General features: G+C 40.2%; 1 protein-coding gene across 1 annotated transcript; it reads right to left on the bottom strand.

Annotated features, from left to right (window-relative positions):
- Positions 1-14,613: 14,613 nt before the first annotated feature.
- Positions 14,614-15,549, bottom strand: LOC128561102 (olfactory receptor 6C2-like). The gene has a single exon (XM_053554867.1). It carries the CDS (start codon positions 15,547-15,549, stop codon positions 14,614-14,616), a length of 936 nt encoding a protein of 311 aa, XP_053410842.1.
- Positions 15,550-15,915: the final 366 nt, after the last annotated feature.

Below are 15,915 nucleotides of genomic sequence, written 5' to 3' on the forward strand. Positions count from 1 at the left end.
CATTGCCGTATCCCTTGATCACTTCTAGGAGTTTTGTAGTTGAGTCCCTGGGGTTTTCCAGATATACAATCATATCATCTGTGAAGAGTGAAAGTTTGATCTCCTCTGACCCTATTTGTATACACTTGATCGCCTTCTCTTGCCTATTTGTGATGGCTAAGACTTCCATTACAATGTTAAAAAGCAGTGGAGACAATGGTCAACCTTGCTCCTGTTCTGAGTGGAAATGATTTCAATTTAAGTCCATTCAATATGATATTGGCTGTGGGTTTGCTGTAGATGGCCTCTACAGCAAATGAGAAATGTTTAAGAAATGTTCCTTCTATACCTATTTTCTTAAGCGTTCTGATCAAGAAAGGATGCTGGATATTATCAAAAGCTTTTTCTGCATCAACTGAGAGAATCAAATGGTCTTTGTTTTTTAATTTGTTTATGTGATTTATTATATTTATCGATTTATGTATATTGAACCATCCTTGGGACCCTGAAACCCCCCTGGTAATAATGCATAATTTGTTTGATGTGTTGTTGGATTCTGTTTGCTAGGATCTTATTGAGTATTTTTGCATCAATATTCATTAGTGATATTGGTCTATAATTTTCTTTTCTTATTGGGTCTTTTCCTGATTTGGGAATTAGGATTATATTTGCTTCATAGAATGTGTTTGGAAGTATTCCTTCTTTTTCTATGTTTTGGAAAATGTTGAGTAATATGGGTACTAGTTCCTCTTTAAAGGCTTGGTAGAATTCTTATGTGAAGCCACCTGGTCCTGGGCTTTTCTTTTTGGGGAGATTTCTTATAGTTGATGCTATTTCAGAACTTGTTATAGGATTATTCAACATTTCCACTTATTTTTGGCTAAGTCTAGGAAGGTGGTGTGTTTCCAGGTATTGATCTATTTCCTTCAGATTTTCATACTTCTGAGAATAGAGTTTTATGTAATATTCATTAAGGATTTGTTGAATTTCTGAGGGGTCTGTTGTTAATTGGCCTTTATCATTTCTGATTGATGAAATTAGGGATTTCACTCTTCTACTTTTGGTTATGGTAGCCAAAGGTTTATCTATTTTATTGACCTTTTCGAAAAACCAACTTTTTGATTGATTGATCTGTTGTATGATTCTTTTGTTTTCAATTCATTTAGTCTGCTCTAATTTTAGTTATTTCTTTTCTTCTGCTGGGTCTAGGGGTGGAATGTTCTTTCTTTTCCAATTGTTTGAGATGTCCCATTAAATTGTTCACTTCCTCTTTTTCCGTTCTTTTGAGGAAGGCTTGAAATGCTATAAATTTCCCTCTTAGGACTGTCTTTGTAGTATCCCAGAGGTTCTGGTAATTCATGTCTTCGTTATTGTTTTCTTCTAAAAATTTGGTAATTTCCTTCTTAATCTCATCTATGTCCTAGCTATCATTCAGCATGAGGTTATTTAGTTTCCATGTTTTTATATGAGTATGTGGATTTCTATTGTTACTGAGTTCAACTTTTATTCCATGGTGGTCTGAGAAAATAAGAGGAATAATTTCTATTTTTTTAAATTTGTTGAAGTTAGACTTGTGACCTAAAATGTGATCAATTTTGGAGGATGATCCATGGGTTGATGAGAAGAATGTGTATTCAGTTTCTTCTGGATGAAATGTTCTGTAGATGTCTGTTAAATGCAGTTGTGGAATGGTTAAGTTTAAGTATAAAATTTCTTGTTTATGAATGGGATTTTGTGCTGTGTCTGCCATATTTTTTCTTGGGGGAGTTGATCTATTCCTATTATTCATGTTACCAGAGTTTTTCTGCTGATTTTGCCTCATGATTGTTTTTCACCAGTTGGCTAGATGGGCAAGTAAGGTGAAATTGGATTAGGAACTCCCGGAGTTCTGGTTAACCAGCCCTTTGTCAAGGATCTGTTGACTGCAGCTTTTCCCCTATAGCTTTGCAAAGGACCCATACAGTATTATAGTCTGAGGTTGAGGAGACCTGCTTGGTGTGGTGGGATTAGGTGCTCTGTCTTATATTCAGCTAATCTTTGTCTGATCCTTGTGGATCAGTGACTCTGGTTTGAAGTCTCAGCTGTGGAGAAACAAGCAACTAAGACACCCTACCCACCATGGACAACAACTGGAAGAGGAAAATCAACCCTTCCTGTTACCACACAACCTGGGTGCCACCCGAGAGGGTCATTGGGTGATTGGCCCAGGTTAGCAGTTTCAAACCAATTGACCCAGTCAGTACAAACTTTCAAGTGGGAGAGTTTGAAAGGTCTCTAGCAACTAGATGGCAGAGGTCTACTGGCTGCTCAAATTTGTCTCATTGTACTCTGATGCTCTGTGGAGTCAGAGAGGCCCGCCCAGTAGCAGAGTTGGTCCAGGGGGCTGTCCTTCTCCCTCCAATAAGCAGATGTGCCAGGGCTTTGTGCCTGTCAGAGTCAATGGAAGGTCAATGCCCCCTTGACCTGGCCACTACCATCTGCCACCAGCCAGCTGGGGGAGCTGATGCCTGTCTGCTTTGGGTACTCAGTAGCCACTGGGGAGTGTTCCACCTGAACTCAGTCTAATTCTGAGGATAAAAATTCAGCAAATACTTTTCTCCCTCAGCCACCGCACCTTTGCCCCACCCCCTCTGCAGCACCAGTATCCCTATAGAGCAAGGTTTGGTTTCCCCTGGCAGTCCTCAGAGTTGGAGAGGTGTCTCTCCAAGATTAGACCCCAGTGGGATTGCTCTGTTGTTGCTGAATCTTTGTGGGAAGTGACTCTGCGCAGCTCCCAGGTGACTGCCATAGCCAGGGAGTTGGTTGTAGGAGCAGCTCTGGGAGGGTGGGGCACATGGATCCAGCAGTAGTGTGGGGGATGCTGCACACAGTTCTGGGAGTGCAGGGTGCCCAGTGGCTTTTGCAAGGAGAGTGCTTGGCCCATGAATCTGGCAGGGCGCTGTACACTGCGGAGGCTCCAGCAGGGCAGAGCATGGGGCACAGGGTTCTAGCAAGGTGTCGCTTGCGGCTCTGGCAGGGTGGAGTGCAGGGCACTTTGTCTGGCAGGGTGGGGTGTGCTCCTCATGAGCCTACTCCCGCAGTCTCTGCATGGCTTAGGCTTCTGGATTGTCAGGCAAGTGGGGTTGGGTGGACTGGAAGTTCAGAATGGCAGGGAAAATGTCATTTCAATTTCCCTGCCTGGAAAGAGAGTGCTCAGGGTCACAACAGGGTCCCTCTGGGGAAGTAGTCCCCATTTCCTACAGCTCTCACCCATGTGGTGACAGAGGAGGTCCTCAGTTCACTGCTTGCTTGTAGAAAACCTAGAGAAGTAAACAAAGGGAGAACCCCCCCCCCCCAAAAAAACACACAACTTTCTTTGGGGAGGGGATGGACACTTTTCCTTTGGGATGACTTTTGTACCTGAAGCTTGCTTTCCTGGAGTCGCAGCTTGCCTCAGCAGAGGTGACCTGCAGTTATCACTCTTCTCTCTCAGCTTGGTTCCCAGTCTTCAGCTTAATATGTAGGATAATATTAGAAATAAACATATCCTACATCAAGCACACAAAGTGAGCTCAGCGTGAGTTAAAAACGGCTGCTGCTAACACAGAGGTTTAGGAAACCTGGGCTCCCCTGAGGCACACACAGAGCTGGCTTGCTTGGGGTTAAAATTCCACAAGCTGAGTCTCTGAAGTTGTGCACCATTAATCCTGAGGCCAAAGGGCATGTCGCCCCTCCTCAGAGATACGGGCCAGAGGGTTGACGTATGTTAAAGACATATTGTCTAAAGGTCTATAGTTGTTCTGCCCTGTTTTCATGCTGGGTAAACTGAGTGAATGCTTGAAGGCACTTTTCCATTAACTTTGTTCCCCTGTGGCTGTTTTCATCTTTGTGATCTTTATTTAGATGTTAGCTCAAGAGATTAGGCAATGTCTAGAAAAGAATTTTAAATGCAAAAGTGATTGTGCTGATGTGGTAACATGATATTTCCTTACAAGTTAATTTTAGATAGGTAAGATGAGGTAATGGTGAAACTAGCAGATTATAGATTAAGTGTGTATGTGACTAGAAGTGTATAAAATCAGATCCCCGAATAAAGAACTTTACTACATGCCATCTTGAGATGTGTAGTTGTGTGTTTCTTGCCCCCTCTCCCTAACATTGCAGGAGCAAGCCTGCACCTGTGGCTGCATGGCTGTCTTAACGTGGTACCGGTATTTACACCAACATTAATTGGGTACTTTCTGGACATTATCCTTCCCTCTGGATGGAACCTTCTGTCAAAGGCTGGCTCCAGTCAGCCATCTTGCCCCTGCCCCATCATAGTTTTCTTTTCTTTTTTTTTTTTTTCTAAGTTTTTTTTTTTTATTAAATCATAGCTGTGAACATTGATATGATCATGGGGCATCATTCACTAGCTTCACAGACCATTTACCAAGTTTCACATATACCCTTGTAAGATGCACCGCTGGCGTAATCCCACCAATCCCCTTCCCTCTGCCCCACCTCCCCCCTCCCTCCCCTCCCTTTCCCCCTTCCCCCTATTCTTAGGGTGTAACTGGGTTATAGCTTTCATGTGAAAACCCTAAATTAGTCTCATAGTAGGGCTGAGTACATTGGGTACTTTCTCTTCCATTCTTGAGATACTTTACTAAGAAGAATATGTTCCAGCTCCATCCATGTAAACATGAAAGAGGTAAAGTCTCCATCTTTCTTTAAGGCTGCATAATATTCCATGGTGTACATATACCACAATTTATTAATCCATTCGTGGATTGATGGGCACCTGGGCTTCTTCCATGACTTAGCAATTATGAATTGGGCTGCAATAAACATTCTGGTACAAATATCTTTGTTATGACGTGATTTTTGGTCTTCTGGGTATATGCCCAGTAGAGGAATTACAGGATTGAATGGCAGATCTATTTTTAGATCTCTAAGTGTTCTCCATATCTCTTTCCAAAAGGAATGTATTAATTTGCATTCCCACCAGCAGTGCAAAAGTGTTCCCTTTTCTCCACATCCGCTCCAACATCTCTGGTCTTGGGATTTTGTGATATAGGCTAGTCTCACTGAGTTAGATGGTATCTCAAAGTAGTTTTGATTTGCATTTCTCTGATGATTAAAGAAGATGAGCATTTTTTCATATGTCTGAAGGCTGCACGCCTGTCTTCTTCAGAGAAGTTTCTCTTCAAATCCCTTGCCCAGCCTGTGATAGGATCCCTTGTTCTATTCTTGCTAACGCGTTTGAGTTCTCTGTGGATTCTGGTTATTAAACCTTTGTCGGAGACATAACCTGCAAATATCTTCTCCCATTCTGAGGGCTGTTTGCTTGCTTTACTTACTGTGTTCTTGGCTGTGCAGAAGCTTTTTAGTTTGATCAAGTCCCAGTAGTGTATTTTTGAAGCTGCTTCAATTGCCCCGGGGGTCCTCCTCATAAAATACTCGCCCATCCCGATTTCTTCAAGGGTTTTCCCTGCACTTTCCTCTAGTATTTTTATAGTTTCATGTCTTAAGTTTAAATCTTTGATCCAGTGAGAGTCTATCTTAGTTAATGGTGAAAGGTGTGGGTCCACTTTCAGTCTTTTACAGGTTGCCAGCCAGTTCACCCAGCACCATTTGGTAAATAGGGAATCTTTTCCCCACTGAATGTTTTTAATTGGCTTGTCAAAGATTAAATAACGGTAAGTAGCTAGATTCATCTCTTGATTCTCTATTCTATTCCAGACATCTACCTCTCTGTTTTTGTGCCAATACCATGCTGTTTTGATCACTATTGATTTGTAGTATAGTCTGAGGTCTGGTACGTAATTCCTCCTGCTTTGTTTTTATTTCTCAGTAATGTCTTGGCTATTCGAGTTTTTTTCTGATTCCATATAAAACGAAGTGTTGTTTTTTCCAGATCTTTAAAGTATGACAGTGGAGCTTTAATAGGGATGGCATTGAAATTATATATTGCTTTGGGTAGTATAGACATTTTAAGAATGTTGATTCTTCCCAGCCATGAGCATGGTATGTTTTTCCATTTGTTAATATTTTCAGCTATTTCTTTTCTTAGCGTTTCATAGTTCTCTTTATAGAGATCTTTCACGTCCTTTGTTAGATAAATTCCCAAATATTTCATCTTCTTTGGCACTGCTGTGAATGGGATAGAGTCCTTAACTGCTTTTTCAACTTGACTGTTGTTAGTATATATAAAGGCTACCGATTTATGAATGTTGATTTTGTAACCTGAGACGCTGCTGTATTCCTTGATCACTTCTAAGAGTTTTGTAGTAGAGTCCCTAGTGTTTTCCAGATATACGATCATATCATCCACGAAGAGTGAAAGTTTGATCTCTTCTGACCCTATATGGATACCCTTGATCGCCTTTTCTTCCCTAATAGCGGTGGCTAAAACTTCCATTACAATGTTGAAAAGCAATGGAGACAATGGGCAGCCTTGTCTGGTTCCTGATCTGAGTGGAAATGATTCCAATTTAACTCCATTCAATATGATATTGGCTGTGGGTTTGCTGTAGATGGTCTCTATCAGTTTAAGAATAGTCCCTTCTATACCAATTTTCTTAAGTGTTCTGATCATGAAGGGATGCTGGATATTATCAAAATCTTTTTCTGCATCAATTGAGAGAATCATATGGTCTTTTTTTTTTAATTTGTTTATGTGCTGGATTACATTTATAGATTTACGTATATTGAACCAGCCTTGAGATCCTGGGATAAAACCGACTTGGTCATGATGTATAATTTGTTTGATGTGTTGCTGGATTCTGTTTGTTAGGATCTTGTTGAATATTTTTGCATCTATATTCATTAGTGATATTGGTCTATAATTTTCTTTTCTTGTTGGGTCTTTCCCTGGTTTGGGGATCAGGGTGATGTTTGCTTCATAGAACGTGTTGGGTAGTCTTCCTTCTTTTTCTACCTTTTGGAACAGGTTAAGTAATATAGGTACTAATTCCTCTTTAAAGGTTTGGTAGAATTCAGACGTGAAACCATCTGGTCCTGGGCTTTTCTTTTTAGGGAGGTTTTTTATGGTTGATTCTATTTCCGAACTTGATATGGGCCTGTTCAACATTTCCACTTGATTCTGGCTAAGTCTTGGAAGGTGACGTGCTTCCAAGTATCGGTCAATTTCCTTCAGATTTTCATATTTCTGAGAATAAAGTTTCTTGTAATATTCATTAGGGATTTTTTTGATTTCTGATGAGTCTGTTGTTATTTCGTCTTTGTTGTTTCTTATTGATGAGATTAGAGATTTTACTCTTTTTTTCCTGATTAGATTGGCCAAAGGTTTATCTATTTTATTGACCTTTTTGAAAAACCAGCTTTTTGATTTATTAATCTGTTGTATTATTCTTTTGTTTTCAATTTCATTTAATTCTGCTCTAATTTTCGTTATTTCTTTTCTTCTACTGGGTTTGGGGTTGGAATATTCTTCCTTTTCCAGTTGCTTGAGATGTCCCATTAAGTTGTTAACTTCCTCTCCTTCCGTTCTCTTGAGGAAGGTTTGCAGTGCTATAAATTTCCCTCTTAGAACTGCCTTTGCAGTGTCCCAGAGGTTCTGATAGTTTGTGTCTTCATTGTTGTTTTGTTCCAAAAAATTGGCAATTTCTTTCTTAATCTCATCTCTGTCCCAGCTCTCATTCAGCATAAGGTTATTTAACTTCCATGTTTTTGTATGAGTATGCAGATTCCTGTTGTTACTCAGCTCAAGTTTTATTCCATGGTGGTCCGAGAAGATGCATGGAATAATTTCTATTCCTTTAAATTTACTGAGGTTAGACTTGTGACCTAAGATGTGATCGATTTTGGAGTAAGTTCCATGGGCTGATGAGAAGTATGTATATTCAGTTTTGTTGGGATGAAATGTTCTGTAGATGTCTGCTAAATCCAAATGTTGGATGGTTAGGTTTAAATCTAAGATTTCTTTGCTCAGCTTCTTGTTGGAGGATCGATCCAACACTGCCAAAGGTGTGTTGAAATCTCTGACGATTATGGAGCTGGAGGAAATCATGTTGCTCATGTCTGTTAGAGTTTCTCTTATAAATTGAGGTGCATTCTGGTTGGGTGCATAGATATTAATAATTGAGATCTCATCATAGTGAGTATTACCCTTAACAAATATGAAGTGACCGTTCTTGTCCTTCCTTACTTTTGTTGGTTTAAAGCCTATTGTATCTGCAAATAAAATTGCAACACCTGCTTTTTTCTGATTGCCATTTGCCTGAAATATGGACGACCATCCTTTCACCCTGAGTCTGTATTTGTCTTTTAAGTTAAGATGTGACTCTTGTATGCAACAGATATCTGGCCTGAGTTTTTGTATCCAGTCAGCTAACCTGTGCCTCTTTAGAGGACAGTTTAAGCCGTTCACATTAATGGAGAATATTGATAAGTCTGGTGAAGATTTGGGTATCGAGTTTTTCAAAAGTCCGGTGGCCATTTTTAATCCTTTCGCCAGTGTGGAAATTGGAGTTTGATCCGAAGTTTCTGAGTGAGTTTACTTTTGTGGTATAGGATTGGGTTGGTCATTATGGAGGATAGGTCTGAGAATATCCTGAAGAGCTGGTTTGGTTATGGCAAATTTCTTCAACATATGAATGTCATTAAAGTAGTTAATTTCTCCATCATAAATGAAACTCAGTTTAGCTGGATACAAGATCCGGGGTTGAAAGTTATTTTGCTCTAGGAGATTAAAAGTCGGTGACCACCCTCTTCTGGCTTAAAAAGTTTCAGCAGAGAGATCTGCAGTCATTCTAATATTCTTGCCTTTAAAGGTAATGGTTTTCTTTCTCCTGGCAGCTTTGAGGATTTTCTCCTTCATATTAACTTTAGTGAAGTTAATTATGATATGCCTTGGGGATGTCTTATTGGGGTTGAGTCGTGCTGGGGTTCTGAAGCTGTCTGCTATCTGAATTTCAGAATCTCTAGGCATGTCTGGAAAATTCTCTTTCATAATTTCATGCAGAAGGGCCTCTGTGCCCAGCGAGGCCACTTCATCCGTTTCTGGAACTCCTATGATTCGGATATTTGCCTTCTTTGAATTATCCCAGAGCTCTCTGAGTGAGTGATCCGTTTTTGCTCTCCATTTCTCTTCCTCTTTGAGAGTTTGGGAGCGTTCAAAGGCTTTATCTTTGATGTCAGAAATCCTTTCTTCTGCTTGCTCCATTCTGTTACTGAGGGATTCTACTGTATTTTTCATATCTTTGAGGGCTGCAAATTCTTGCTTCAGTGTGTCTAAGTCTTTGGTGGTTTTGTCTTTAAATTTGTTAAATTCTTGAGACAACTTTTGAATTTCTCCTCGAATTCCTAATTCCACTTTGTTAATCTTGTCTGCAATCCAAATTCTGAATTCGATTTCTGACATCTCAGCCAGTTGTTTATGAATGGGATCTTCAATTGCATCTGCCATATCTTTCCTCGGGGGGTTTCATCTATTCTGGTTATTCATGTTACCGGAGATTTTCCGCTGATTCTGCCCCATGGTTGTTTTACTCCCTTTGATTTTTTCCCCTGGGGCTTTGTCGAGGGCCCGTACAGTGTTGTGGCCTGAGAAACTGGGGCCCTGTCTGGTGTGGTGGGGCTAAATGGTTCTGCCTTGTTTTCAGCTGGTTTCTGTTCCACCCTCGTGAAACAGATACTTTGGATTGAAGTCTCAGCTGTGCAGAAATATCAGCAATTAAGTCACCTCGCCCCCCACCGGCAAACAATTGGAAAAGAAAAATCAAACCTTCCTACCACCATGCACCTAGGGCACCACCTGATTTGTCCTCAGGTGATTGGTTCAGTTCAAAAATGTCCAAATCAATTGTCTCAGTCTGCACCTGTCTCAGGTGAGAGAGATTAAGAGGTCTCTGGGAACTGGATCACAGAGGTCTGGTGACTACTCTGGTGTGGCTTGCTCCAGTGCTGCGTGGAGTCAGGAGAAGCCACCCAGCCTATAAATCAGTCTGGGAAGGTTGCTGCCTCCTTCCCCACCTCGCACCACTGTCACACCCAGTCACTGATAGCCCTGCAGTTGGCTGACCCAGTTGCCTGTAGTGAATCGGTACTCCAGGAGTTTGTACCTGCCTGAATCACAAGGAAGTCTGCTAGGCCACTGCGCTCTGCCTCTCTCCAGCAGGAGGAGGTGAGGCCTGACAACCTCGGTCACTAGATGAAGGTTGCGGGGTTTTCACTCAGGTCCAGTCTCACCCCTGATTAATGTTACTGACAGAACAGAACAGAACAACTCTGCGTTTCCCGTGCAGAAGAGAAGCTGAATTGAGTTTCAAATCAGCTTGTCTTTGCTCCTGTATTGTCTAGAGGCTGACGATCCCCTGAGGGCCAGGTGCGTCTTAGGTTTAGTAAAGCGGACCTCTGGGTCAGCCCCACCCTGGGAGTTTCCCTGGTTTGCAAGTTTATGTTGCCTCAGGCAAACTCAGAGTCTCTGGTTGCCCAGGGAGACAGGAGGTGTGGCTTCAGAATATTCTGTAGTGAGCCGCATTGCTAGCAAAAGAGGGCTGCTGCCTTATGGCTCAGGCCATAGTTTTCTTTATAGAGATCTTTCACCCCTTTTGTGAGGTTTATTCCAGGTATTTCATTTCTTTGAAGCTACTAAGAAGGAAATTGTGCCCTTGATTAGCTTCTCATCTTGGCTGTTATCGGAATATACAAAGGCTACTGATTTGTGGACATTGATTTTATATCCTGCAATGTTACTATATTCTTTGATCACTTCCAGGAGTCTTGTGGTTGATTCTTTGGGGTTTTCTAAGAATAAGATTGTATCTTCAGCAAATGGAGAGAGTTTCACTTTCTCTTCCCCCATTTGGATTCCCTTTATTTCCTTCTCTTGTCTGATTGCATTGGCTAGAACTTCCTGCACTATGTTGAATAGTGGCAGCAATAGAGGACAACCTTGTCTTATTCCAGTTTTGAGTGGAAAGCTTTCAGTTTTACTCCATTCAGTATAATATTAGCTGTGGATTTGTCATAGATGGCTTCAATCAGTTAAGAAATGCACTGCCCAGGCTCAGCGCCTGTGGCTCAAGCGGCTAAGGCACCAGCCACATACAACTGAGCTGGCAGTTTGAATCCAGCACGGGCCCGCCAAACAACAATGACGCTGCAACCAAAAAAATAACCGGGCGTTGTGGCAGGCGCCTGTAGTCCCAGCTACTTGGGAGGCCAAGGCAGGAGAATCGCTTGAGCCCAGGAGTTGGAGGTTGCTGTGAGATGTGATGCCCTGGTATTCTACCCAGGGTGACAGCTTGAGGCTCTGCTTTAAAAAAAAAAAAAAAAAAGAAATACACTGCCCAATATGTAATTTTTTTTTTAACTTGGATGAGATTTTTATTATTATTATTATTTTTAATTTTTATTAAATCATAGCTGTGTACATCAATGCAATCATGGGGTACAATGTGCTGGTTTTATATGCAATTTAAAATATTTTCATCAAACTGGTTAACATAGCCTTCACGGCGTTTTCTTAGTTATTGTGTTAAGACATTTACATTCTACATTTAGTAAATTTCACATGTACCCTTGTAAGGTGCACCATAGGTGTGGTCCCACCAATTACCCTCCCTTCACCCATTCTCCCCCCTCCCACAATATGTCATTTTTGATCCCAGTTTGATCCCAGTTTGCAGTATCTATTATACTACCTTGTATGACAATGTATACCCATTGTTTAGCTCATATTTATAAGTGAGAATATGCATAATTTGTTTTTCTGTTCCTGAGATACTTCACTTAGGAGGATGATCTCCAGTGCCATCTACATTACTGTAAAAGATATTATTTCGTTCTTTGTTATGGCTGAGTAGTACTCCATGGTAAATCTACATTACATTTTCTTTATCCAGTCATCAGTGGTGAGCACCTAGGTTGATTCCATATCCTTGCAATTGTAAATTGTGCTGTGATAAACATTCTTTTTCTTTTTGATGTAAGTTGACTTCTTTTCCCTTGTGATACACAGTAGTAGGATTGCTGGATCAAATAATAGGTCTACTTTTAGTTTTTTGAGGAATCAGTTTCCATATTTTTCTTATAGAGGCTATACTAATTTACATTCCAACAAACAGGGTATAAGTGTTATTTTTTCATTGTATCTGCACTAACATCTGCTTTAACTTTTTCATAATGGCCATTCTGGGCAGGGCCCATAGTTCAGTGGGTAGGGTTCTGGCCACATACACTGAGGCTGGCAGTTTCAAACTTGGCCCTGGCCAACTAAATAACAATGATAACTGCAACAACAACAACAACAACAATGACAACAACATAGTTGGGGGTTTTGGCGGGCACCTGTAGTCCCAGCGACTTGGGAGGCTGAGGCAAAAGAATCACTTAAGCCCAAGAGATTGAGGTTGCTGTGAGCTGTGACACCATGGTACTGTACCCAGGGCAACAACTTGAGACTCTGTCTCAAAAACAAAACAAAACAAAACAAAACAGAAAAACAACAATAATGGCCATTCTGACAGGGGTAAGGTGGTATCTTATTGTGGTTTCATTTGCATTTCCCTGATGAGTAGTGATTTTGAGCATTTTTTTTATATGTTTATTGGCTACTTATATCTTGTTTTAAAAAATGTCTGCTCTTGTGTTTTACACAGTTTTTAATGGTGTTTTTTCTTACTGATTTAAGTTCCTTGTAGATTCTGTGTATTAGTTAGGGTGTACAGTTTGTGATTGTCATTTGTGGGGTATATAGTTTGTGAATATTTTATCCCATCCTGTTGATTGTTTACTCTGTTTATTATTTCCTTTGTTGTGCAGAAATGTTTTAGTTAAATTAAGTTTCATTTATTTATTTATTTTTGTTTCTGTTGTACTTGTTTTGGGGGTCTTAGTCATAAATTTTTTGCTTAGGCCAATGTCAACAGGAGCTTTTCCTACATTTTATTCTAGGATTTTTATATTCATGGCTTACATTTGATATATCCTCAGTTAATTTTTATATATGGTCAGAGGTAGGGATCCAGTTTTGTTCTGCTGCATGTGGCTTTCCATTTTCACAGCACCATTTTCTGAATTGGTTATCCTATCCCCAGTGTATATTTTAGTCTCCTTTGTTAAAGATCAGTTGATTCTTCTTCTTCTTCTTCTTCTCCTTCTCCTTCTCCTTCTTCGCAGGTATTGTGACTGGAGTTCTCAATCTGAATGGTATTCCATGGTGTGTATGTATATCACATTTTTTTTTTTTTTCAATTTCTGTGGGTTTGAACCCACCACCTCTGGCATATGGGGCTGGCGCCCTACTCCTTTGAGCCACAGGCACTGTTGTATATCAGATTTTCTTTATCCATTCATCTGTTGATAGACTCTAAGACTGATTCCTTACCTTTCCTATTGTTAGTACTACTGTGACAACCTTAAGAGCAAAGGTATCACCTTGTTGTATTGAATGTTTTTTCCTTTGGATAAATAAGTAGGGGGACTGCTGGATTACAGGTAGTTCTATTTTCAGTTTTTTGAGAAATCTCCATACTGTTTTCCATTGTGTTGTACTAATTTATATTCCCACAGTGTATAAGAGTTCCCTTTTCTGTGCATCCTCACTAGCATCTGTTATTTCTTGTCTTTCTAATCATAGTCACTCTACTTGAATATTTTTGAAATATTAAAGAAGCTTATATCCACATTATAACCATGACTTTTTATGAACAATTGCAAATATTATTAAAATATAAAATGTTTGAGCAACTAGATGATATTTAATAAACATAGACAGTAGTTGTTTTTGTACTCTGAAAGCACGAAGTTTTATTTTCATAGTTATAGAACATGGAAAAAAATAAAAGAAACTGTTTTTAACATTTAATAGAACAATTTCTTTCTTTTTTTTTTTTGTAGAGACAGAGTCTCACTTTATGGCCTTCAGTAGAGTGCCGTGGCCTCACACAGCTCACAGCAACCTCCAACTCCTGGGCTTAAGCGATTCTCTTGCCTCAGCCTCCCGAGTAGCTGGGACTACAGGCGCCCGCCACAACGCCCGGCTATTTTTTGGTTGCAGTTTGGCCGGGGCCGGGTTTGAACCCGCCACCCTCGGTATATGGGGCCGGCGCCTTACCGACTGAGCCACAGGTGCCGCCCGAACTTTTTTTTTTTTTTTTTTAGAGACAATGTCTCACTATATTGCCCTTGGTAAAGTGCTATGGCGTCACAGCTCACAGCAACCTCCAAATCCTGGGCTTAGGCGATTCTCTTGTCTCAGCTTCCTGAGTATCTGGGACTACAGGTGCCCGCCACAATGCCTGGCTGTTTTATTTTGTTGCAGTTTGGCTGGGGCTGGGTTTGAACCCCCCACCCTCGGTAGATGGGGCCAGTGCCCTACTCACTGAGCCACAGGCACCACCCAGCAATACAATTTTAATTTATTTACATTTCCTTTTTATGACATCAGAGATTTTTGAGAATCTAATCTCTGGAGTATACAATAACTGAATAAACCATTCTGAATAAAATAAAATTTTAAGAAGAAGAAATAAATTGTTTGATTTTGGCTTTTATACTGTAAGAAAAAAATGTTGCTGATGAAAGATTAGCTTGATTAATCTGCAGAATATAAAACCCCATAAGTTGGTCAAATTCATGAATGTTGCTCCTGCATTATTCAGATTTAAATTTAATTTAACTTAGCCTCAAAAAATCAGTAATTTCTTATTTTGTGAGAAATGCAATCCGTTTTACTGCATCTTTGAAGGCGTCTTTCACTTGCTTGTTTCGAAGGGTGTAAATGAATGGGTTAAGCAAAGGCGCAACTGAAGTAGCGAGTAGAGACACCACCTTATTGATGGCCACTCCTTCCTTTGCTGAAGGTTTGATGTAGATGGAGATGCAGCTGCCGTAAGTGATGGAAACCACAATCATATGGGAAGAGCAGGTAGAAAAGGCCTTTTTCCTTTGTTGGGCAGAAGGGAATTTTAAAATGGTCTTGATGATATATGTATAGGAGAGGACAACACATACTAGGGTAATAATGAGTGTCACTATGGCAAAACTCAAGATAATTCTGTCTATAAATTCCGTGTCTGAGCAGGTTATCTGTATAATGGGAGCTGTATCACAGCCAAAATGATCAATCTCATTTGAGTCACAGAATTCCAGCTGGAGACCCACACCGAGAGGTGGAAGAATGATTAACAGGCCAGAAAGCCAACAGCCGAGAACGAGCACAGTACAGACTCTGTTGTTCATGATGGTTGTGTAATGCAGGGGCTTACAAATGGCCACATAGCGGTCATAGGACATGGCAGCAAGAAGAAAAAATTCTGTTGCTGCAAAGAAGACAACGAAAAATATTTGGATGGCACAAGCATTATAGGTAACAGTATTATCTCCAGTTGTCATAGTGTATAGGAATCTAGGAATACAGACAGTGGTGAATGAGACTTCTAAGAAAGAGAAATTTCGGAGAAAAAAATACATCGGAGTTTTAAGACGGGAATCCCAAAGCGTGAGGGTGATAATGGTGAGGTTCCCAGCCACACTTAACATGTAGGTGAGGAACAAAAATATAAATAGCACAACTTGTAGTTTTGGGTCATCTGTCAATCCCAGTAGGATGAATGTTGTTATTGCTGTACGATTTCTCATCACTGCCTGTGCCAAGTCAAGAGCAATTGTTCCTGAGGAGAGAAGTGTCATAAGAAGCTGGCATTGGAACCTGAATGAAAACATCCTAGCCAGTCAGCCCACATGCACTTAAAACTTCTTTTACTTGATAATCAATTTAGTAACAGAGTTGTGCCTTTGGCACCGCATTAGGAGGCTTCTATAGGATATATCTTATGCGGATCTTATTTTTATAATTCTCTAATTGGAAACCATATTTATAAAGATCTCAAATAAAAATAAAACAAAAACATAAATAATAAGTCTAGTCTATAGTTTTTCAACAATATTGTCTCGAGGTGCAGATATTTTTTCTTACCCTGAAAGAAATCATGACAGTTTTGAATT

This window comes from Nycticebus coucang, chromosome 12 (assembly GCF_027406575.1).
Source record: "Nycticebus coucang isolate mNycCou1 chromosome 12, mNycCou1.pri, whole genome shotgun sequence".
Lineage (NCBI taxonomy): Eukaryota > Metazoa > Chordata > Mammalia > Primates > Lorisidae > Nycticebus > Nycticebus coucang.

Bases quoted from the DNA above. Each gene is read 5' to 3' on its own strand.
- LOC128561102 (XM_053554867.1), bottom strand. From the start codon at position 15,549: ATGAGAAATCGTACAGCAATAACAACATTCATCCTACTGGGATTGACA.